At 43.6% G+C, this 23,909-nt stretch overlaps 1 protein-coding gene across 3 annotated transcripts in view; it reads right to left on the reverse strand.

The window, feature by feature from the left end:
• Positions 1-23,909, reverse strand: part of GSN (gelsolin) — a 60,552-nt gene that overhangs the window by 1,626 nt on the left and 35,017 nt on the right. For all 3 annotated transcript variants that reach the window (XM_035113402.3, XM_088664950.1, XM_035113401.3), the window contains 15 exons: positions 21,459-21,660; positions 18,048-18,202; positions 16,254-16,415; positions 14,802-14,951; positions 13,243-13,332; positions 12,362-12,494; positions 10,689-10,777; positions 9,351-9,566; positions 7,722-7,855; positions 6,529-6,619; positions 5,108-5,278; positions 3,096-3,270; positions 2,326-2,450; positions 1,112-1,189; positions 9-69 (listed from right to left, as the gene is read on the reverse strand). In XM_035113402.3, coding sequence (XP_034969293.2) covers positions 9-69; positions 1,112-1,189; positions 2,326-2,450; positions 3,096-3,270; positions 5,108-5,278; positions 6,529-6,619; positions 7,722-7,855; positions 9,351-9,566; positions 10,689-10,777; positions 12,362-12,494; positions 13,243-13,332; positions 14,802-14,951; positions 16,254-16,415; positions 18,048-18,202; positions 21,459-21,651 — 2,023 coding nt within the window. In that variant the 5' untranslated portion in view covers positions 21,652-21,660. The remainder of the gene's footprint in view (positions 1-8; positions 70-1,111; positions 1,190-2,325; positions 2,451-3,095; positions 3,271-5,107; positions 5,279-6,528; positions 6,620-7,721; positions 7,856-9,350; positions 9,567-10,688; positions 10,778-12,361; positions 12,495-13,242; positions 13,333-14,801; positions 14,952-16,253; positions 16,416-18,047; positions 18,203-21,458; positions 21,661-23,909) is intronic.

Here is a 23,909-nt window from a genome sequence, read left to right on the forward strand (position 1 = left end):
CATCCTACCTGATGCTTCAGCCTCTGTCTTCTCCACTTCATTCGCGTCATTTCCAACCCAAACAAAGACCTTTTAAAAAAAAGGTAATGGGAAATGTTAACATCCCTATGTGCACTGTCACAGTGTAACCAACCAGATGGCCCTGGAAAGTGTGCAAGCAGGACCTGACCATGGGCGTAGCCAGAGGGGGGCGGGAAGCTGCCCCCCCCCCAGATCAAGTAAATAAATAAGTAAAAATACTTAACTAACTCACCAATCGCATCACAGTCCTCCCTAAAAAAAAGTCCAGCCCCCTCAACAAAAATCCTGGCCATGCCCATGGACCTGACTGATGACAACAGTTGTATCCCCATTTGTGATTCCCAGCAGCTGGTATAAAGAAGCTTATTGCATAACTAGGGATGGTTGAGTCTGTTTTGGGTTCTCATTTTTCCTGTCTTGTTCTGCTCTCTGCATTTTTAAAGTCTTCATGATAGCTCATCAGCATTTTAGTGCAAGTTTATTTTAGATGTTTGCTTTTAATATAATTTTGTCTAATATGCATATATTTGCAAGGTAATTCCCCCAATATTGTATGCTATTTTCACTAATTTTTAGGCACACTTCACCCCAGTATATACATTTTTGTACACATAACTTGGCTGGAAAACTGCACTGCAAAATTCAAAGAGATGTCTCTTTCGAAGGATGGCTGTGTTTCAGTTTGCGTTTTGTTTCAGAAAGTGTGAACTAGATTTGCCTTCAAGTGTGACCTGAATCAAATTTCTCCCTCCCATCCTTGTTATGGAATTTATATCCTACCTTCTTATCCAAAGAGCTTAAGGCAATGTGCATACCTCTGCCCTTCTTCATTTTATCCTCACAACAATTCTGTGAGGTAGGTTAGGCTGAGGGGCTGTGCCCGACTCAAGCTTACTCAGTGGGCTTTCTGGTTGAGTAGGGATTTGAATCTTGATCTCCCAGATCATTTTCAAACACTCCCAACCACTACACCACACTGGCTCTCACAATGCATCACTTTTTTTTAAAAAAAAATCCCTTGTTCTACACTGGTCTCTTTGATATGGAGCATAAAAAAGAGCTGATTACTAGTGAAGAGAGAGTGAAATACCTGGTCCCAGGTGTCCAAGAGCATCACATCATCTGTGGCCAAATCCTCTTGGGTCAGCTCTCCCGGTACTTCTTCAATCTAAACCAAATATTTAAGAGGGTGGTATGTTAATGGGGACAAACTTGCACAAAGGAGCTTGCACCATCCCTGAAGCTCCTTTGTACGTAATAGAACCTGAACACCATTCTCTTGAAACTGAAGCACCTTGTGTTGCTGGTGTTCCTAAATGCTTAGACTTGTCCTCCACAGTGTTCTTCCCAGGAGCCTACTCCAGAGTGACCCTAGGAAACCAATCCTCAGAGGTTGACCCACTTCCTTTCACCCTGATTGGCCTCCGTCAGCCCAAAGGAGACTGCAGATTGGCCCCTAGGAACGGGGCCATGTGAAGAGTACCTTTCCCTCACCACTGAGCAATCACAACAAGGCGCCACACACCTGTCTGCTAGGCAGGTATGAGACAGGGTTGTTTTAATTCAGGGATGGGGAAGGTGAGGCCCAATAGGTGTGGTTAGAATAGCTCCCATCAGCCCCAAACCACATGGTCAATTATCCAGGATGACGGAACTTGTAATCAAGCACCAGCTGGCGGGCCACAGGTTCTCCCTCACTGACTTAAGCACACCTTCAGAGACTCAGCAGTTCATGGCACTGCACTAGCCATTGCCACTGTCCTCTAAAACCTTCCTTTGGTTTTAATTCCTCAATGCAGGACAGTATTAGACTATGTGTGCAACCAGTTCATTGAGCATTCATCCTGATTTGCTTGCACAAAGCTTGTGAGGTTAGACTACATCTAGGCTTCATTAAGTGTTTGCTGAGATTTATGTGTGGGGAAGACATGCAACAATAAGCATTTGTCCATATTTGTGTGTGTAGTGTCTAGACATTCATCCCACACTTTCCTGTGGATTTTCCTATTTCTTTCCTAACCAGAAACAGTCTTGGGTTTTTTTAAGTGGATTTGTTGTGCTAGGGTGACAAGGGGTTCATCCGATGTTAGCCCTACTAAGAATTGACTCATTAAAATTAAGAAAAACATGATTAACTTCGGCCCATTAGTTTCAATGAGTTTAGCTGGCTACAAACCAGTGCATTTTAATCCACTGTAATTGCACAAACCAAAATGTCTTGGTCCTGCATCTCTCCTGAAAAATACTGACAGTCTGAAGGTGGTCTAAGTTCTCAGCAAAGCCCCGAATGCATGAGATACTCACAGTAAAGCGCCCACTCTTGTTGGTGCAGGCAAACAGTCTAGGTGGGTGAGCATCCATCTTCTTGTCCTTTAGCCGCGGGGAGGTGCGATAGGCAGCTCTTCCACCAAGTGCTTCCCAGAAACCAGCTGCAAGATAGGAAAGGAACCACACTTACAGGTTTGCCATCATTGTCAGAAAGGATCTGGCTGCCTCTGGTTTTGAGACAGATCAGTGATAGATTTAGGACTGGAAACGAACCATGCAAACCCCAATGCCTTGAATAGGAACTATGACCTGTCCCCGTGTCTTTTTTATTGTTCTTTCATGATGATTGATGTTCATGGTCTTATCTATTTTTATTTAACAAAATGTATGTATCATTAGATTGCAGCAAAACCTCTTAAGCTGGTTACATGTTTTTTTAAAAATAATAATAAATAAAAACAATTAAAATTATCAGTAAAAAACATTAAAAACACACCAACGTCCATGTGGGGTGATAGTTCTAGGACAGTGATACACAATCCTGCTTTCAGGACTGTTTACACCTGCAAGACTTTAGGGGTGAACATGCTGCTTTGTTTCCTGTTGATGCACACCCATAACCTCATGCAAAAATCCTGATTTATTTTTCCCCCACCACAGGTAGTCCCAGGTAGTTTTTGGCTACATTTTTGTTGCATTGTAGCACAATAATGGCCCTCCAAAGAGCAATGATGCTGTAACACTGGGAAAGCATCACAGAACAACTAATAAAGCATACTGATGTGTGGATTGTTCACACTTCAAACCTGGTTCTCCGCCTTCAGCAACCTCAGTTGCACGTGCTCCCAAGACCTTCAGTAGCTCTCTGGCCCCAGACTTCTCGGCTTCACTGGCTCCTTTGCCCACCCACAGGTAAGCAGCAGAGGGGGTTTTCAACACAAAGGCATCATTGGAATTGAGCTCCTTAGCAGCCGCATCCACCTGTGAAGGGACAAATGTAAGCCTGCCATCTGGCACTTTTTAGCCACTCAGTGGCTTCCCCAACATTACAGAACTTAGAGGTGCCAATTCGACTTGCCTTTCAACAAGGCAGAGGCCATTTGGAAAAACAGAACACTGACGCCCTGAGGAACATTGGGCAACCAGGAATTAGGAGTGACAGGAGGCTTGGGATGTGGGAGTGGAATTATTCCAGAACGTAAGTGCAGGTAGTCACAAAATTCCATTGGAATAATTTAGCCATAGGCAATATAATGCCCAAATGTTCTTTCTTATATTTCCACAAGTAAAATAGACTTAGCTTTGAGAAATTAAAGCTGAACATTTGGGTGTTGTTAGGGCTTGTGTGTAGCTACTCTTGAGTAAAGACCCCAAGTCCGTCCTGTCTTTAGCAGGTTTATTGTGCATAGTATTTACAGTGCAACCATCTCGTCAACGAGATGGTTGGACAGTGCAACGAGATGGTTGGACAGTGTTCTCGAAGCTACGAACATAGAATCATAGAATCATAGAGTTGGAAGAGACCACAAGGGCCATCCAGTCCAACCCCCTGCCAAGCAGGAAACGCCATCAAAGCATTCCTGACAGATGGCTGTCAAGCCTCTGCTTAAAGACCTCCAAAGAAGGAGACTCCACCACACTCCTTGGCAGCAAATTCCACTGCCGAACAGCTCTTACTGTCAGGAAGTTCTTCCTAATGTTTAGGTGGAATTTTCTTTCTTGTAGTTTGAATCCGTTGCTCCGTGTCCGCTTCTCTGGAGCAGCAGAAAACAACCTTTCTCCCTCCTCTATATGACATCCTTTGATATATTTGAACATGGCTATCATATCACCCCTTAACCTTCTCTTCTCCAGAACATGAGTTTGACCAAACTGCGGGAGGCAGTGGAAGACAGGAGTGCCTGGCGTGCTATGGTCCATGGGGTCACGAAGAGTCGGACACGACTAAACGACTAAACAACAACAATTTACAGTGCAGAGATGCCAAGAAACATGACCTTCTAGTCACTTGCAGAATCCAGGAGTGGACGTTTCCTGTTACGTGACCAGCATAAGAGCTTGGGCACCCCAAAACGCCACCTCCCTTCCTTATGTTTTGTACCATGCCTTAACTGGGGCGACAGAAGTGGCTGCCCAGTTTCCTCAGCCTGTTGGCCGGGGCAGTGCCAGGGCTCTGCAGCATCTCTGAGCCCTCTCTTCTCCACCCCCCTGACTTACTCCTCCCCCTCCCCTCCCCTGACTGGCTGTTGCTGCTCTCACTGGGTGATGTGCTGGTCAGCAGGAGAGGCGGAGGCTCCCTGTACGGAGGTCCCCTGACAGGTGTGGTGTGGTGTCAAGTATCCCAAAGGTGGAAGTCACTGTGGTTCATTTTCCTAGCAGAAACCCAAGGCTGCCTGCTCATTTGCCAAACTCCATCTTGTCAGCACTGCCATTCGCTCCAATTAAAAACCATGTATATTCTTCACATTTTTTTTATTGCACACACATACTTGCACAGAACTCACACTGTGCAATGGTTTTGTAGTATTTTGTGAGCAACAGCTCTCGTGCATGCTTATTTTGCTCAGATTGTAAACCAGTTTTCCCTGGCTGAACACACACCTATCACAAGAACAGCAACTTGGACTTAGGTGGCAGCCTGCTTTGGAACAGGATTCCACATCAATGGAACGCCAAATTTTATTTCGGATAGAATTTGATAGCAATGCTAGTTAAGAAAGCAGCAAGTGAAAAAAGAACAACTGACCATAAGAAGGCCCCAGAAGTAAGGCCTTGCTATGAAGCCTGTTCATGATCTCGGTATCAACAGGTCACTTACCTCTACAGCTCTGGTAGCGCCAGATGTGCTAGACCGGACTTGGAAGAGCCTTGTGGACGCAGGACTTGTCTGACCTCCCTCTCTGGAGGTGCCACCTTGGTACACAATCAGAGGTTTCCCACCAAACAAGCTCATGAGGTGAGGCGGTTCTTTGCCCTGGACCACTCGTTTCTATCACAAAAGAGGCCATGGTCACTCCACAGAGGAAGAAAACAGCTGAGGGCTCAAGCTCTGTCATGCATTGACCTACCATCAGAATGCCTGCGATGTGCAGCTACCATGGAAACAGTCCAGAGGATCCACAGAGCATACAAAACTATTGAGGGCGGTGAATCAGCAGGACTTAAAAGCTAGTAAATCACCTGCCATTTAACCAAATAGCCAGCCAACTGGACATTAAGGGCCCTCCAGACATTCTCCTGATTGTGCATTCATGTTTATTTGTGCTTGCGATGGTGTCTGGGGAGTTACACGTGACTTCACTTTTCAGTACTATTTGCACCTGTGAAGCTTTTGGGGCAGACATACTGATTCATTTAATCAGTGTGTGCCCCATAACTTTCTGCTGGAATCTTGTAACTTTTTATACCACAAATATTCTGGTTTATTTTTTGTCCTGCTTTTGTTGCACAACAGTGCCCCGCCAGATGATAATGTGGAAACCTTGGGGAAGCACGGAAAAATAACTGAAAAAAGTGGAACAATGTAAGGACGGTCCAGTATAAATCCACCACTAATCCACTTTCTTTGTGTCAATTATATGTTACATATTACACCCACAAAAAACCACTGGTCTAGAGGACCTCCATCTCTTTTGTGTTTCTTGTGATCTCTCTAAACACTTTCCCCATATAATTTAATTATTGTCCATTTTCCTGATCTGGGGAGACAAATTTTTATTGAAATATCTGCTCAACATTCAGGTTTCGTCTTATAGGGTTGCCATATTTCAAAAAGTGAAAAATCAGACACAAAACCTTTAGCTTTTAGCTACTTTTAAGGAAAATTGGCAAAAATGACACCACCGACATGGGTTGCCATACGTCTGGATTTTCCCGGACATTTGGCAGATTTTCGCCTGGACACCGCTTCCCTCTGTGGTATTCCAGGTATGTCAGGGAAATTCCAGACATATGGCAACCTTTCACCTTATATTGTTAGCACTGTCATTTGCTCCAATTAAAAGTTCTGGATTTTTTCACATACGTGTACTTTGCACAGCATGAAAGCAGTCTTAAAAGTAGTTCTGTAGTCTTAAAACCTCAGTGATCACAGGTGCATAGTCTCGTCATCTCTCGGAGCATGCTACAGCTCTGGAATTTAACAGATCTGTTTCATTTCTTGTCCCTTCCCTTATTTCGGTTCAATCTAACTGAACCTATTTGTAGTTAAGCCACATGGACTGGCCCAGATGGCAATACCTGCACTGCAATTCCTCCCAGCTCCTCATCCAGTTGGACAGTAAGGAAAGCAGAGGTTGTGATTTCATCTTTGGTGGAATCAGCACCCTGCCTGAAAAAACAAAGGGCAAAAATATGAGTGTACACAGAATGATTGGGGAACCTTTATCCTCTCAAGGGGAAATCCTTTGGGGATTGCATGCAGCTCTTGTACTGTAGCTCTGTGAAGGGAATAGACATCTTCTAACAACTCTCAGTACCCTTAAAGAATGACAGTTCTCAGGACTCTTTGGGAAAAGTAATGGCTATTCAAATGATATCATAGAACTCTATGGTGTGGATGTGGTTCTAGAAATTGGGCCGTTAGCACTGTGGCTCTGGATTTATAGAACCAGCTCTGAATCGAACTTGGACAACTTCCTAGCATTTTTGCTTTTAGTTGATGATTAAAAACTTACCATTAAAAAATGGCTTTTTGCTATATATGTAGGTTTTTTAATATTCCTCTTTTACACGGCTTTGGAAACATTTGTTGGAAACCAGTTGTGGAGCTTTTTAGTTTAGAGAAAAGGGGAGCAAGCAGTGACACAATAGATGTTATATAAAATAAAGTTTTTCTCCCTCTCTCAAAACACTAGAAACTTGTGAACATCCAATGAAGCGTAATGTTGGAAGTTTCAGGAAATATAAAAGAAGGTACTTCTCTGCACAATGAATGTTCAGCTGTGGAACTTGTTCCCACAGTGATGGTGTAGAGAGGCTGCAATGGCTTTAAAAAATGATGTGGGATAAGTATCAATGGCTACTAGCCATGAAGGTTATTTTGTGCCTCCGTGAGCAGAGGTTATGTGCTTCTGAATACTGGTTTCTGGAAGGTGAAGATGGAAAGAGGACTCTTGTGCTCAGGTCCTGCTTGTAGGTTTCCTGCTGGGGCACCTGGTTGGTCATTGTGAGAACAGGATGCTGGACCAGATGGGCTTTGGCCTGATCCTGCAGGCTCTTCTTACGTTGTTATGAGTTAGAAAACCTTAAATCAGCTGTGGGGAACCTTCGGTCCTCCAGATGTTACTGAGCTATGACTCCCATCAACCTTGGACATTGGCCATGCTTGCTGTGGCTGATGGGAGTTGTAGTTCAGCAACATCTGGAGGGCAAAAGTTGCCTCATTTTTTTTTAAAAAAAACCCCACTAATAAGAAAAAAAAATTATCATACCAATTGTAGATGATTTTGCCCTGTTTTCCACCATGTCTGTAATCATACAGGATGATATAGCTGTCCCCACCATAGAACTGTCCGTAATTTGAGGGACTCACTGGGACTTTGGCAGAACCCTCTATTCTCCAGATCTGAAGCCGGTGGGTGGGTGGGAGAGAGAGAGAGAGAGAGAGAGAGAGAGAGAGAGAGAGAGAGAGAGATGACATCCAAATCAGATAAATGGCAAACAAGAGACCATTGGTGGAATGAGTTCTAGCTTCTTGAAATAATAAAAGACGACATACAAATTATGTAAGTGAAAGGAGTAGGGAAAGCGAGAGACAGGTGTATGGACAGGTGTATTTGCACCATACATTTGAAGTGCCTTTATAGCAATTTCAACAGCCATGGCTTCCCCCACCCCAAAATAATCTTGGTAACTGTAGTTTACTCCTCACAGAGATATAAACTATGGTTTCCGGGATTCTTTAAGGGAAGCCATGTGCATTAAATATATGCTGTGAATATGACTTAAGTCCTCTAATGCTTTGAAAGATGCCAACTCTGATGGATGGTTCAAATGGTAAACCTCATGGCTTTAAAAGGAGATGAGGCAGATCAAGGGAGAAAAAAGGCTATTGATGGCTACTTATCAGAAATGGCAGTGATCTGCCTCCAGGATCAAGAGACAGCTCGTGAAGAAAGGCTGGTCCATTAGGGCAAATGGGGCAGTGCCCCACCAGCCACAGTCTGCTCTCAGCCAGCCTCCACCTGCCTGCCTTTCAACTTACTAGTCCAGGGGGTGGCCCTGCTTCCTGCTTCCTCATCCTTAGTTCCAGTGCTGCCCTTGTAGAACTCAGCAGGGAGGATGATACAGGCAATGCTAGAATGAGGAGGCTATGCCTATCACTGGCTCTGGTACCACCTACTGTGGGGCTCCCTGCCTTCCACCCTCCCAGTCCCAAAGGACTCCAGCTATCACTGAAGACAGCATGTCTAGGAATCACAGTGGGTGGAGTTCAGCCACAGGAGAGGCCAATGAAGACATCTTTAGGATAGGTGGCTTTATTTACACATATACACAACCTGAGCACAGGATGAAGGGGCCCACAGAATTAACACCCCAACAGATCTCGATTCCCTGTTAGGTTTCCAGTGAAGCCCCCAGTCACAGCTTAGGTTCAGCACAGAGCAAAACACTGCTCTCTGTCTCTACTTCCAACATTACCCAAAACTCACCCACACAACTTGTCACATAGGCAGCCTCCCTTGGTCAGTTTCCTCTTCCTCCTAGGATGGCCATGGCCTCCAGCCTGGTGAGGCGGGAAAAGGCCAACCCATTTATCTCTATGGCATCCTCTTCAAGACTTCACAGCACTTAACTGGCCAGCCAAAGCCATTAACCCAACTTATGTATTCTACCCCACATACACAACATCACAGATTTGGAAGGGATCCAAGGTATCATTCAAACTGACCCCCCCCCAACTCATAACAATAATTTCTCTTGTTGTACTCACTGACTGTAGTCCAATATACAGTCAGCTTTTGTCTTTCTTGCTTAGAGTCCTGAGCTGCCAAATGCTGGACAGATCCTTTTGCCTAATAGAGTGACTATTTTGCATAACCACTCTCTCCCCCACTTACCCGTTTGTTTCCAGTGCCGTCATCTTCCATGCCATGCTGGGCTGCCATTGTTGGGGAGGTGTGTAGCATGGCAGCATCGAAAGGAATGTTGTCAATCTTGGCCACGTGAGAATTGATGTAGCCCACACCCAAGCCCTCTGTCTGGTCCCTGTCACGCCAATTCTTGAAGAACTGCTTGAACAGAGGAGTCTCACCACCATCTGGAAGGACTTGGATCTGAAACAAAGAAAGTATCCTGAGATGGAATGGTCTCAGCTGAAGCCCAACTATGTTTTGTTTTGTTTTTTAAAAAAGCTTTATCAGCACAATTTATTATTGACACTAGGCCTCAGTGCAGTTCTCTAGCTATTGAGCCACATCGGCTCAATTTAGACAGCATGGCAAACCATCGTTTGAGGCTCCAAGTGTGCCCAAAGCAAACCATGGTTTAGCCCTGCTAGTCTTCTTTTGTATTCTGTCATTTCAACCCTTAGGTTCTTAACTTCACACCCTTTACCAGCAATCTATGTAACCAGGGTTAGCATAAAAGCATTGAAAAATTCAAAACATAGTTTCACATTCTGGCTTACTGGACAATCACAATTCATGGTTTGTCCACTGAAGAAATTAACTAAAACTCAACAAACCTTCCTTAATCATGGTTTGAGAGCCAACCATCCCATTTCGGCCCTCCCACATCTTGCTTTGAATTGAACCTTGTGTGTTTCCTGCAACATTTCTTTTCTCCACTTACCTTCCATGAATCCTTACCTCATTCCTTAACTTGGGTGGGGAACTGGTGTCCCTACAGATGCTGCTGGACTACAACTCCCAGCATCTCTGCCCACTGACTATGCTGACGATTGGCAGGGTGGTGTGTCCCATTTTGTCACTTGATGTAAAATAGGAAGTGCCACCCTGCTCTGCTGCATCATCTGCCCCATCACCTCTTCTGCTGGCACTGCTGCTGTGCCCCCACCTCTACCAGCACTGCCTCTGTGCCACTTCCACTGCTGATTTCCAGCATAATCTCACGAGAATTTGTCAAAATCCTGTGAGATGACTCGCACTCTTTGAGATCGCATGAGATTTTAGTAAGATCTTGTAAGATATCACTAGGAATTGGCACTGCTGCTGGTGCCACTTCTCTGCCACTGACAGGGGTGGTGGCGAATAGGGTGCCTGTAGGAGTGCCGCCTCAGGGGCTTCTGCTACCTGAGGCAGTTGCTTCACCCCACCTCATGGGTGAGCCGGCCCTGGCTACTGGAGCTGATGGGAGCTGAAATCCAACAACCTGGAGGAGCACGGGTTCCCCATCCCTGCTATAACAGAAGGAAGTCTCTGGATAACTTTTCTCACCTGTGTGTGTCGGGGATAACCCATCTTGGTGATGAATTCTGAGGCGGTTTTCAAGGCAGCCTTCCTTTCCTCAGCATTGGCATTTCTACCTTCAAGTTAGCAACAGGAGTGAGTGAAGATAGATATATTAAAAGAGAATATAAAATTTGCTACCGGATGGAGTGATTTTTAAAGGGGAAGGGTTTTAGAAGTCCTTCAAATGGACATTTTGTGCTTCAGACACAAATTCAAGTATGTGAGTCAGAACATATTTCTGAGGCAAAAAAAATCAGTTATATGAGGCAGAATGTATTTCTGATGTCAAAGAAATAAACAACTACTGTACTGTATATTCCTGCGTATAAGACTACTTTTTAACCCAGGAAAATCTTCTCAAAAGTTGGGGGTCGTCTTATACGCTGGGTCGTATTTCTCATACGGCGAGTATATCCCAAACTCTATATTTTAACTGGAAAAGTTGGGGGGCCGTCTTATACGCCCAGTCATCTTATACGCCAGAATATATGTATCTGACGTTTAGTAGGCATCTGAAGGCAGCCCTGTTTAGGGAAGTTTTTAACGACTGATGTTTTAATGTATTTTTAATCTTTTGTTGGAAGCCACCCAGAGTGGCTGGGGAAACCCAGCCAGATGGGCAGGTATAAATAAATTATTATTATTATTAAGAAAATTTAAATACATGGAGACGTTTTGAGGCCTGCAGCACACCATAGTGGGAAAAATTATAAGCAACAAATGAAATAACTATTTGCCATCTTTTAATGATACCTTCAAATCTTGTCTAGTGTCAAGGCCTTATGCTGTTCTACACATCCTCACCAATTTCTCCCCTCAAGCTAGATGTGACAATACATTTAAATTTGCTGCCAAAAAATGGCATTTTGTATGAGTTTCTTCAAAAAGAAAAGTGGGATAATTTTTTAAAAAATAAACTGAACAAACAAACAAACAAACAAACAGCACCCTCCACAATCCCTCAATGTAACATCAAGTTAGGGAAGTACATAAAGTAATATTATCAGGTGGTGTGCTTCTTGGTACACCAGGAATTAGGAGCTTTGGCCATCCAGATGTTTGACTCCAACCTCCATCAGCCATGCCCACTAAGACTGATGGGAGCTGGAGTTCTAGGGCATCTGGAAGACCACAGGTTTCCCATATCTGTTGTACACTCATTCTTTTGTTTACAGGGAGTGTGTTTATGTGTACTAAATGCTGCCTTTTAACTTCCCTATAGAAAATTCACACCCCTACAACAAAACAATAAGACACCCCCCCCATAGAAATTGAGAACCCACCCAATTCCCCAGCCGTATGTATTTCACTAGCACACACAGAGACCATACATTTAAAGCACAATGGTGGCACTTTAAACATTCATGGTCTCCCCTCAAAGGAGCCACTGTTTGTTAAGGGTGTTGAGAGTTGTTAGGCAACGCCTATTCTCCTCAGAGAGCTACAATTCCTGGGAATAGCAGCTGATTCTTAAATAAACTGGGAATTGTAGCTCTCTGAGGAGAATAGGGATCACCTAACAGTTCTTAACAAACTACAGCTCCCAATAATCTTTGGGAAGCCACAACAGTTTAAAGTGTTATAACAGCACTTTAAGTGCGTGGTGTGAACATGGCCTGTGTCAGCCATATGGCTTCTGTACATCTCTCTCCTTTTACCTTTCCAGACAAAGATTTTGCCATTAGTGCCATGGTCAAGAATGAAGCAATCATCCGAGCTCAGGGCTGATTGAGAGAATGGATTCTCATCAGCCACCAGAGAGACTGCCATATTCCCTGCGTTGTTGGATACCTGTAACAGTACAGCAGAACAGATTGTTATTCTTGAGGTGTGTCCAGCATAAGTCCTACTCAGAGTAGACCAACCAAAATTAATGGGCATGGCCAACTTAGGTCCATTAATTGAAATCGGTCTCCTCTGATTGAAAAGCAGTTTGATACAAACCTATTATTGCATTAATGACATGCTGCAGAATACATCTACCCACTAAAAAAAACCCAAAAGCAGTCTGAAGGGGCCCTCCAGCCACAGCTACCACATTTCATCTCCACTGTCCTCTCTCACAAATACTGCCACTTCTCTCCTTTTCACGGCTCAAATCTCCTCCTCCACAAATCCATTGGCTTAACCCCAGCCAGCCAACCCTGATTAAAACAAAACTTAAGTACATTTAGCTCTCAGCACCCTGAACAAACTACATTTCCCAGGATTCTTTGTGGGGAGCATTGACTTTCTAAAGTGATAATACTTTAAACGTACGGTGTAAATGTGGACAGGTTTCTAGTACAAAAGCAAAACTAAAAAATAAGATAAAATGGAAGTTCAGCTCATCAGGTGGGTTGGCATTCATGGCGTTGACACTGTTCCCGCCATGCACTCTAGCCAAAGCCAGTCACTGACAGGCAAAACTGAAACAGCTCTTTGTTCTCCCTGGGAGATTAAACACACACACACAAATACTGCTTTGAGGGCTGTCTCTCCCATTTGTTTCATAGGGCTCCCTCCCTCTGGCTCACTGACCACCTGGATCTTGTTATACCTTGTACAGCTTAGCCAGCCTTCGGTTGGTTGTGTCAGCTGCACCGTCATCAGTAGTCCCTGCTGGCAGGGTGGGCTTGGGTCCCAGGACCTGAAAAGCAAACACGCAAAAAATTAATAAATAATAATAATAATAATAATAATAATAAATAAAAGTTTCTAGAGGAGTGTATGCTGACTCTCTGCTCGCCAGATGCAGTTTAAGAGAAGAAATAAACAGGATCCCACATGGAAAAATAATCATTTACTCTCTTTTTTTAACCCTGTTGCACGAGAGGATAGTTATGGGAAATGGAGAGGGCAGGAAGGAGAAGCCAAATTCAAAACCTTATGGAAATCGACCAGTGCAAAGGCTTTTAGGACGTGGCTTTGACAGTGGAGGCTGGTCCATTAGGGCAAATGGGGCATTGCCCTACCAGGTGAAGTCCGCCCTCAGCCAGCATCCTGCCTACCGGCCTTCATGTTAGCAAACAGTCCAGGGAGTGTTACTGACTCCAAGTTCCCTCCTTAAGTCGCAATGTTGCCCTAGTACAGGCATGTCCAACCAGTAGATGGCGATCTACCGGTACTGTAGATCCCCGGCTTATCCTGGTAGGTCGTGGCTCCCTTATTGATTTTGGGATTAAATAGAGTTTACCAAAAGTTAACAAATAAACCTGAAGAACTCTGGGCAATCTTACTACAAATGTCCATGGGATGCCCACAAGCAGGGCATGTGTGCAAGCAGGACTGTTTACCTCCCTCCTCTCTGGTGCAAATATTATAAAAATTCAGAATTCAAACCTGTCTCCTTCAGTATCCCGGTGCAGTTTTACTGAATGTGCATGGGGTTGGTGGGAGCCAGCAGCTCTTACAAACTCAGCATCAACTAGGCTCTGAACCTTTCATGTTTCGATTAACAAAAACATGCTGAAACGGTACCTGTGTACACGTAGCAACACTGCCCCATTTTCTCTCACCCACCACATTTGGTGAAGAGCATTGAAATTCAGAAGAGGCTGGATTTTAATCTGTAGGACCCTCAACTGGACTTCCACACTGAAGATTGCTCCATCCCTCTGCTGGTGCAAAGAAATACAGTGGTGCCTCGCTAGACGAATTTAATTCATTCCATGGGTCTATTCTTATAACGAAAAATTTGTCTAGCGAATCGCATAGGAATGTATTGAATTTTTTTGATTTTTTTTTTTGCCCATAGGAACGCATTAATTGAATTTCAATGCATTCCTATGGGAAACCGCGATTCGCTAGATGAATTTTTCGTAAAATGAATTCGTCTAGCGAGGCAACATACGCTAGAAAAATCCTTTCTTTAAGTGAAAATTTCGTCTTACAGGGCATTCGTTAAGCGAGGCACCACTGTAGGCAGTAACGGCAAGTGCATTTAAGTTCCCTGCAAAATCTAGTCATGGATTCTCTGCAAAACATGTAACTTGACTCCACATAGTTACTCAGAAGTAATTTTCCCTGTGTTCAATGAGGCTTACTCTCAAGTAACTTCATATAGTATTGCAGCTGAGTAGCACATATGGATTTGTGAGAAATTAAATAGAACAGGACCTGAAGCATCTCTTCCCGTTCAGCACCGTCATCTATGACATAGACCCTTGCACGTCCACTTCTCTCGTTATCCCGGATCCCCTTGGCGACTTGGGTGGCCTTCAGCTTTTCAAACCTGTTACTTTGTGAGCCACACCACTGGTGAATATTCTGCAGGGCACAGAAAGAAGGAGGTTAAAGAGGCAAATACTATGACTGTATAGCGGGAAGCGGGAGTCAGATTTCTTATGATGCAAAGAAGTGGCCTTGTACTCACATACCATTAGACCGTGGTTAATATGAAGCATGGTTTAACAAACCACAGTTAAAGCTGAGGCACCTGGCAGCTGATCACTTAAACCATGCCACATAACAGTTGAAAACACCAATGAGAACATGAAACAATACTAAGCTATGCTTAATGTTAACTAAGGTTTATAAACTAAGGTTTATGAATGAGCAATAATAGCTAACAAACCACAGTTCACCTTAAGTCTATATAAACCATAGTTTTTATAAACCATAGTTTAGGGTTATGTGCAAACCAGGTCACAGCCTAAATAAGGTAATGATTGGATTATTGACAACACCTATATGTTACTTCTCCACAGTTCAAAGCAGCTTCCACAAAATCAGCAATATAACAAAATGACAAAATAATTTATTTGAGGGGGCCAGAACAGTTGTGTCCACTTTAAGCCTGTGCCTGTCCTCAAACTGGGAATGTGTCACAGACAAAGTTAGCTTCAGGCTGGAGCTGAGCATTTTGTACAACCAGCTGGGAAAATGTGCTTGCTTGGCAGGAGACATTCGCATCAAGCCTGGACTGACGGCATGTTATTATCTTCTCCAAGTCTTTTCATGCCCCATAACAAAGGGGACCAGCACAGAACCAGGGAAATTCAAAGAAGTGTCATGTTCTTGTTCAGTGATGCATAGGGATAGTGGAAAAACAAGATCCAGTTCACAATTATAGGTGAATCTACTTAATTTGTACTTTCGGGGGGGGGGGGAGTGTGAACTGGAATACAATTATCCTTCAAAAGTCACTCTTCTCTGAATTTTGCAGTGCAGTTTTCCAGACATGTAACGTACACAAAAATGTATATTCCGAGGTAAAGTGTGCATAAAAATGCACACATTGGTGGAAGTAAGAAACAAGAATGCAGTATATATATGGGGAAACTGCTTTGAAAAAAATGTGTATATTAGAATTTTTCAAAAAAATGCTAATTAAAATGTTCAAGAGACTTTTTAATTAAAAAAAATACAAACTGATGTTGATTTGTGGAAAACTGAAATTAAGACTAGCAAAAATGTAAGAAACTGAGAGAAACTGAAATTGACAGATTTAGCTATTCCTACCTAAGGAAAAATAATAAGTTTTGTTTGTTTGTTTGTTTGTTTGTTTGTTTGTTTGTTTAATGAAACAGAACAAATTCCAGTTACCCTAAGGGCTTGCAAGAAACACACCTGGCCCAGATCCAAGATGAAGCAATCACCGGTGTTGAAGCTATCCCAGCTGACGGGCACCTCTGTAGCACGTACTGTTCGCCTTCCTTTGACCTGAAGGAGTCTCTGGGCAGTCACTTCATTGGGAACCACATGGCGGAAGCCAGAAGCCACACCACCAGCCTAGAAGAACAAAGAAACAATTTGACTGGCCATCCACAAAGCTGAACACCTTGCTTAGGTCTACCTGGGTCTCAGATTATCATCACAATGAGAAAGCTGTCCCTAGCAGCTGAGTAAGAGTTGCTGAAGACAAGCTATTCATTGAGAATTTATCCTGAAATGATGAATTTTGATTATATCTCGTCTTTATTAAGTGTTTGTTCTAAGTTGTTTGCAGGAGTTATATGTCAATTCATCCTTATTTGCTTGCATGGTGGTTATACGTCTTCCCATTTAAACATTCATTCCACACCTTTCAGTGCATTTCTTTAGAGTAGACTGTCCCTATTTTGAAGGAAGAATTCAAGTGCATACTGGAACTTCAGGTTTGCGCAATTAAAGTAGATCAAAGTGTTCTGTCACCCCAGCACAGTGTTTTTCAAGCATGGGTCTCCAGCTGTTGTTGAACTACCAACTCCCTGCTAGCTAGGAATGATGGGAACTGTAGTCCAACAACAAACAGCTAGAGACCCAAGTATGAGAAACACTGCCAAGCACAACAAATCTAACAAGGAATTCCAATTTTTATAGCATGGGAAATGATGAGGAAATGCACAGGGGAAAGTGTTGGATGAATGCATGCTTTACGGGAAAATTAAGCACCCACAAGCAAATTAGGATGGATGTTCTTTGCCATGTAGAGTTCGGATATAAACCAGGTATAATTTAATAAGCTTTGCACAAGCAAATCAAGAAGAATGCTTAAGAAACAGATCCTCTGGAGGAGCCCATTTCTAATCCAACAACAACCCATTTCTTTTTCATAGTGGGCTTATTGCTCCAGGGCACTTTAATTCCCTAAACCTAAATTTCCTTCATATGCACTTTATTCCCTCATACAAAATACTGTCGGTCTGGAGGAACCTCAAATGTACCTCTTTATCTATTTATAATTTCCTTCTATAATTGCTGCATTTATTCTGGGAGAAATGGTCACTGTGAATTTAAAAGCCAGCGCTGCATGCCCTTTTTGTTCTTCGTAAACTTACACAACAGCTGTATAAACACACTTCATCCTTGTTGTTGTCTGGTGGATTTTGGGGGGTCAGGCTTGAGTATTTTAAATATTCCCTGTTTACAGGGAAATGTAAATGAAGAGGATGAGCTGTGACCTTTTTGTGAGATTGTCTTAGCAAGAGTTTTGCAAAGAGGAGGAGGATAGCAAATTGTCAAATGCAGATAGCTGAGAAGGGTGGTGTGTGAGTTCACACATACCCTCGGTTGTTGCTGGCACAATTCAACTACAGTTTTAGCCATTTAAAAAAGCCTGATCAAGTGGAGTTGGCACAACTTGAGATATTTTTGTTTTTTTGCTCTCCCCCCACCCCATGAAACTGACATACAAAATCCTTACTAGTAGAATTGCGCCCATAGCTCTCCTGTATTTTGGGAGAGGTCCGAAGCTCCAAAATTTCCATAATTTAGGGGCATATTAAGGAGTAATGGAAGCTCTATGATTCAAAGGACGGGCTCATCAAAAAAAATCACCTGGATGGGAATTTATATTCCTGGATGGCAGGCAGTCTAGAAATGCTTTTGCTAATGAGGTACAGATGTGCTACCAAGCAAGGAACTGAACATGTATACACCTACCTTGTATTTGATGCCTGATTTGAAGTACCCCGAGAAAGTGGACGATTCATGCCCTTGTACCTCCCGGTGCTGAATTGCTTTCCCACCAAGGTAATCGTCCAGCTGCACTGTGAAAATGGCAGCGGATCCACTCTCGTCCTGGCTGCACTGGTCCCCTAGGAATCAAAAAAGGAGAGAGAACCATGCCTACTGAGAAGTAAACTCCAACAAGTTCAATAGGGGTTAAAGGTAAAGGTAAAGGGACCCCTGACCATTAGGTCCAGTCGTGACCGACTCTAGGGTTGCGCGCTCATCTCGCATTATTGGCCAAGGGAGCCGGCGTATAGCTTCCAGGTCATGTGGCCAGCATGACAAAGCCGCTTCTGGCAAACCAGAGCAGCGTACGGAAACGCCGTTTACCTTCCCGCTGTAGCGGTTCCTATTTATCTACTTGCACTTTGACGTGCTTTCGAACTGCTAGGTTGGCAGGAGGTGGGACCAAGCAACAGGAGCTCACCCATCACAGGGATTCGAACCGCCGACCTTCTGATCAGCAAGCCCTAGGCTCAGTGGTTTAACCACAGCGCCACCTGGGTCCCTGGTAAACCTTAATCTTGAATATATCAATCTTGAAATGGCATCTTCACTGCTTTGGTTGATTGTCAGTAAAAAAAACAACAGTGAACTATGGAGCACTTTTGAAAAGGAAGAATATAAAAAGAGCCTGCTGGATACAGTGGTACCTCGGGTTACAAACACCTTGGGTTATAAACACCTTGGGTTACAAACACCTCAGGTTACAGATTCTGCTAACCCGGAAGTAGTACCTCGGGTTAAGAACTTTACCTCAGGATGAGAACAGAAATACAGCGGTGGCGGCGGCGGGAGGCCCCATTAGTTAAAGTGGTATCTCAGGATAAGAACGGTTTCAGGTTAAGAACGGACCTCTGGAATGAATTAAGTTCGTAACCAGAGGTACCACTGTATATGGCCCATGGCCCAACTATTCAGTGGCCGCCCAGACGCCTGTGGGAGTCTCTCAAGCAGGACCTGAGCACAAGAGTAACTTCCCCTTGTGTGGTTTCTACCAACTGGTGTCCAGCAACTGGTATTCAGAAGCAGTGGAGGCGGACCATAGCCATTATGGCTAGCACTCACTGATAGCCATATTATTGCAATGAGGTGAATAATAATAATAATGATCAATAATTTATTCATATATATTAGAAACATAGAAAGTTGCCTTATTCTGAGTCAAACAGTTGCCTCAACTAGCTCACTGATCAATAGTGGCTCTCCAAGATCTCGGCAGAGGACGTTCTCAGCCCTACCTAGAGATGCCACAGATTGAAACTGGGGAGCTTCTGTATGCAAGGCAGATTCTCTACCACTGAACTGCATCCCTTTCCCCCAAAGCAATTTCAATTTCATGGCAATTTACAATCATACAATAAAAACAATAAAACGGGAGCTGTGGAGGGCGGGCTCAACTTCCCAGGAGCCTCACTGCTAGGCTGCAGGAGGCAGGCAAGTCAGGAGGAGGGCAAAAACCTTCAGGTGTTATTGTGACTTCCAAAAGGTGACAAAAGGCAATGCAAATGGAAGGGGACAGGCGAAACAATATGTGTTTTAAAGGACAGGTGACAACTCTCTTCCTTTCCCCCTTCTGAGCCTGCTATTCCCCTCCCACCACCACCATTTTTGATGAATTTGAACCTGGAACATGTTGTTGTGGGATGGGTCAGTCAACTCCAACATTCCAAGAAGGACTAACTGTCATCTCTGTGTCAGTTTTGTTTGGGCCGTTAACAGTTAAGCTGCTGCTGCTGCTGCTAGATGTTATGAAAGAGTTGTTAAGACTCACTAATATGTAACATATAGTTTATTTTGTAAGTATGAATCTGACAGTAAACTAGTTTGTTTTATTATAACACAGATTCATGTGTATTTTTTAAAGTGGGATAAAAGGGATTCACAACTAAGAAAGACTCTTAACGAGTCAGCAAGCCATTTTGCTGCTGTGCAGACCTCAGTAAGGAAACGTTTGACTCTGAACTAAACTAAACTAAAGTATATTATAAATGTTCCTACTGTTGTGACAGGAAAGAAAGCCAGGAACAGAGGAAAAAGAATAAAGAGCCGCCAAAAGACTCTCCAGCTCTCCCACCAGAGAAGGGAAAGAAAAAAAGAGGACCCTTCCATATGGGAAAGATTGTCCAGACCCAAAAGGAGATTTTCTACCCAAAGAAGAAAAAAAGGAAAGGAAAGGGGGAAAACAAAGAAGAAGAACGAAGAACTCATCTCTATCAAACCCCTTTCCACTCTGGCTATGTGCTTTCCTTCCTGCCCCTCATTCCGCAATAATTTTCACCCCCCTGCTACCAACCCCTACCAGTTTCACACTAAACATATCTGAAGCATAGCTGCCAAGTCTCCTGTTTTCCGCGGGAAACCCCCGTATTTTAAACTGTTTCCCGCTGGCAGCCTGGATTGGAAAAAATCCCATAAATCCCCCGGATTTCCTACCTGCCAGGGAGGCTCCATTTTGGGTGCTGGCGCCGCCCGATTTCCGGTGCCCAGACATGGGTAGCACGGCACCGGAAGTCGTTTCTACGCATGTCTGGACATGCGTAGAAGCGACTCCCGGTACCACTCTGCCCATGCCTGGGCACCGAAAATCGGGCAGAGCAGCACCGGAAGTTGCTTCTACGCATGTCCAGACATGCGTAGAAGCGACTTCCGGTGCCGCGCTGCTGCTGATCCCGCATTTTCCCGTGGGAGATTTGGCAGCTATGATCTGAAGTCAATGTTTCTTTCAGTTTGGCGAAGAATCGTTCATCTGTATTGTCCTTTAAATGTTTTGGTTTTAGATTTTGAAAAATTATTTTAAAAGATTTTTGAGTGTTCAACATTTTACAGCAGATTTTCAATTGGTATTTGTTTTCTGTATTGTTTAAACCAGATCAAAATGTAAGTCTATAGGTAGAGATTTTAAGTATTTATTGCTACAATTTAGTTGACAAATTGATGTTACTGGAAAGCCATACGTTCTGTTAAGTCTTGTTTGCTCAAAACACTAGAATATTTTTGAAGTGCACATGGCTTGTGTATTTTAAGTGATTAACCTTTTTTTAACCCAAGATTCACCAAAATGTACTTTAATTCAGGGCATTATAAAGTTAAACATTTTTGGAACAATCTTCATATTTAAAACACTGTAATCCTTTTGACAAATAAACTAAATTTTAAAACAAATAAACAATAAAACAGGTTTTTAAAAATGCAGAAATCAACCAGAGATAGGTTTAAAATCATGGAATGGTGGCAATGGTATGGATACAAAGTGAAAGGTTTCCTGTATTGATTTCTCAACAAGTCTTCACCATGAGCCACCTGGGAGGGGGGGTTCCCTGCGCAAAACCCCAACCTTACCTAGCCAGAAATGAAGGTCGTACTGCAGATTTCCATTGCGCTGGCGGATGGTGTTGAGGATGACATAAGCATCTCCAGTGAAGAAATCCCCATAAAGATTTCTGGGCACTGGGACCAGGTCAAACTTCTCGATTCTCCAGATTTGAAGACCAGGCTCCTTCCCAGCTTTCAAGAACTCTGCGTGTTCCACCATGCTGATGGGCTAAGAGAGAAGGAAAGAATTTGCAAAAATAAAAACAAAATAAATGACTCAGTTCAGTCTGGGCAGCACAAAGAAGGCTTTGTTCAACTGCGTCATATCCTTACCCTGCCTCTGGAACAGGGCTGGCCAGGTATCCCCCAGAGATCCAGTCCTCCTTTCCAGTCTTTCAGTCTTCATAAACTTGAATTAGTTAAGATAGTAGAGCTTTCCCTTACTGCCTTGTCCCTTGCAAGCAATTTCTGGTTTTCTGTTTTCCTCCCCCCATCCTCCATAGCATAAGAAGAGCCCTCCTGGATCAGGCCAAGGGCTCAACTAGTTCAGCATCCTGTTCTCATAGTGGGCTACCAGGTGCCTCTGGGAAGACCTGAAAGCAACAGATCTTCCCACCTGCAACTCCTTTCTTTTCACCCACCCTCCCTGATGTTCATTCTGCTCTTTCCTGTTCTTTAATTTATTTAGTATATTTCTATTTAAGAAGAGGAGGGGAGCCTTTTTCCAGCCCAAAGGTCAGATGCCCTTCTAGGGCTCACATGCCAGTGTCACAGGTGAGGTCAGATGCAAAAGTGGTCCCTTCTGGAGTCAAAAGCAGATGGAACAGTCATGGGCTCTTGTTTTATTATCGCTCTTATATCTGGTTTGCATGTTGTTTTTATACTGCATATTGCTTTGGGACGCTTTTGTGGGGAAAGCAAGAAAAATATATATAATGAAACAATAATAATGCACAGGTGCTGGGATTTGAACCCAGGCCCTTTGGCCTGCAAAGCATCTTCTCAACCACTAAGCTGTGGCCTTTTCCCAGTTTACACTGTGCAAAAGCCTCCTGGGATATTATAATATGCCTTTGGGCAAAGAGCACCCTAACTTCAAATCAGCACCCAGCATTGTAAGCCACACTGAGGTTAGGCAGAGCTGCTTTGCATACAGTAGGAGTGACTCAGGGGTAGTGTTTTCATTGTGTTGCTCTGGTTATTTAAAACCTAATTCAACCCAGCCATCGCCCATGGAAAGAGCCGCTCTTGATCAGCTCTGCAGGGCACTGTCAAAAACAAGAAGCATTTTTACTCTAAGCAGGTCGAGCAACACTAGGGATGGCTTCCACACCCTTATTTAACTCCACCTGTTTGATCCAGCGTCTCTCAATCTGTGATGCCACAGACATTTGTTGTCACCAAGTTAGGTTTATTTGTCACCAAGTTAGGTTTATATTGATCCAAAGAGAGAGAGTGAGAGAGAGAGAGAGAGAGAGAGTGTTTATCTAGACAAACTTTCAAATAAACCAGTGGGAGAGGGACCTGTCAGCCTCCATTTGTCGCTGACTACAAATCCCATTATCCCTACCCAATGGTCAAAGATGGCGAGCTGGAGCTTAATTAATTTCCCTGCTTGTAGGTTTTGCACTGGCTGCCAATCTGCTACCAGGCCAAGTTCAAGGTGAAGGCCCTAAACAGCTGAGGACCAGGTTATCTGAGACCCTGCCTTTTCCCTTATACACCCAGGTCGCTGAGAGATGTGGGAGAGTTTCTGCTGCAAGCTCCAAAGATCTCAGAAGCCAGCCCCATAGCAACATGGACCAGGGCTTTCAGCTGGGCTGCCCCTGTTCTGTGGAATAGCATTCCTGTCAATATGACAGGCACTCCCTTTATGCACTTTCTTGGAGTGGGGTGGGGAGAAGAGATTTTTGTTCCGACGGGCTTCCCCAGCTGGATAAATGCATCTGTACCACAAGTGACCACTTGTTAGGGTATTCGTCTTGTTTTTAAATGCATTTGTTGTTTCTGATATTTTAACTGCTTTAATTATCTTTATGTGTAAATCGCCTTGAGGCGGTGGTTTAGAAGGCAATTAATAAATCCGTAGAAATAATACCGGTAATACTGTATCTTCATCATCAATAACAACAACAACTGCAACCACAACACCCTGCCTTTCTCCCAGTGCAGGATCCAAGTCAGCTCACAACGTGAATTAAAAACAGTTACAGTGCTAGGGAGCCAGGGGCTCCCCATCTCCAAATTAAATATCACAGCTGTGTTCCTTCTGGTGGAACAGCAAACAACAGCTTTAAGAGGGCCACCTGATAATTACAAAGTGGACCACTGGATTCTGAATTTCAACTCTTCACCTGGTCATGGTTTTAAAGATCAAGAACTGATTTCATGGGCATAACCAGGATTTTTTTGGGGGGGGGGTGTGAACCTCAGTTTGCTATGTATTTTTATTAATTTTTATTGATTTAGGTGGGGGCA

The sequence above is a fragment of the Zootoca vivipara genome, chromosome Z2 (assembly GCF_965207765.1).
Source record: "Zootoca vivipara chromosome Z2, rZooViv2.hap1.1, whole genome shotgun sequence".
Lineage (NCBI taxonomy): Eukaryota > Metazoa > Chordata > Lepidosauria > Squamata > Lacertidae > Zootoca > Zootoca vivipara.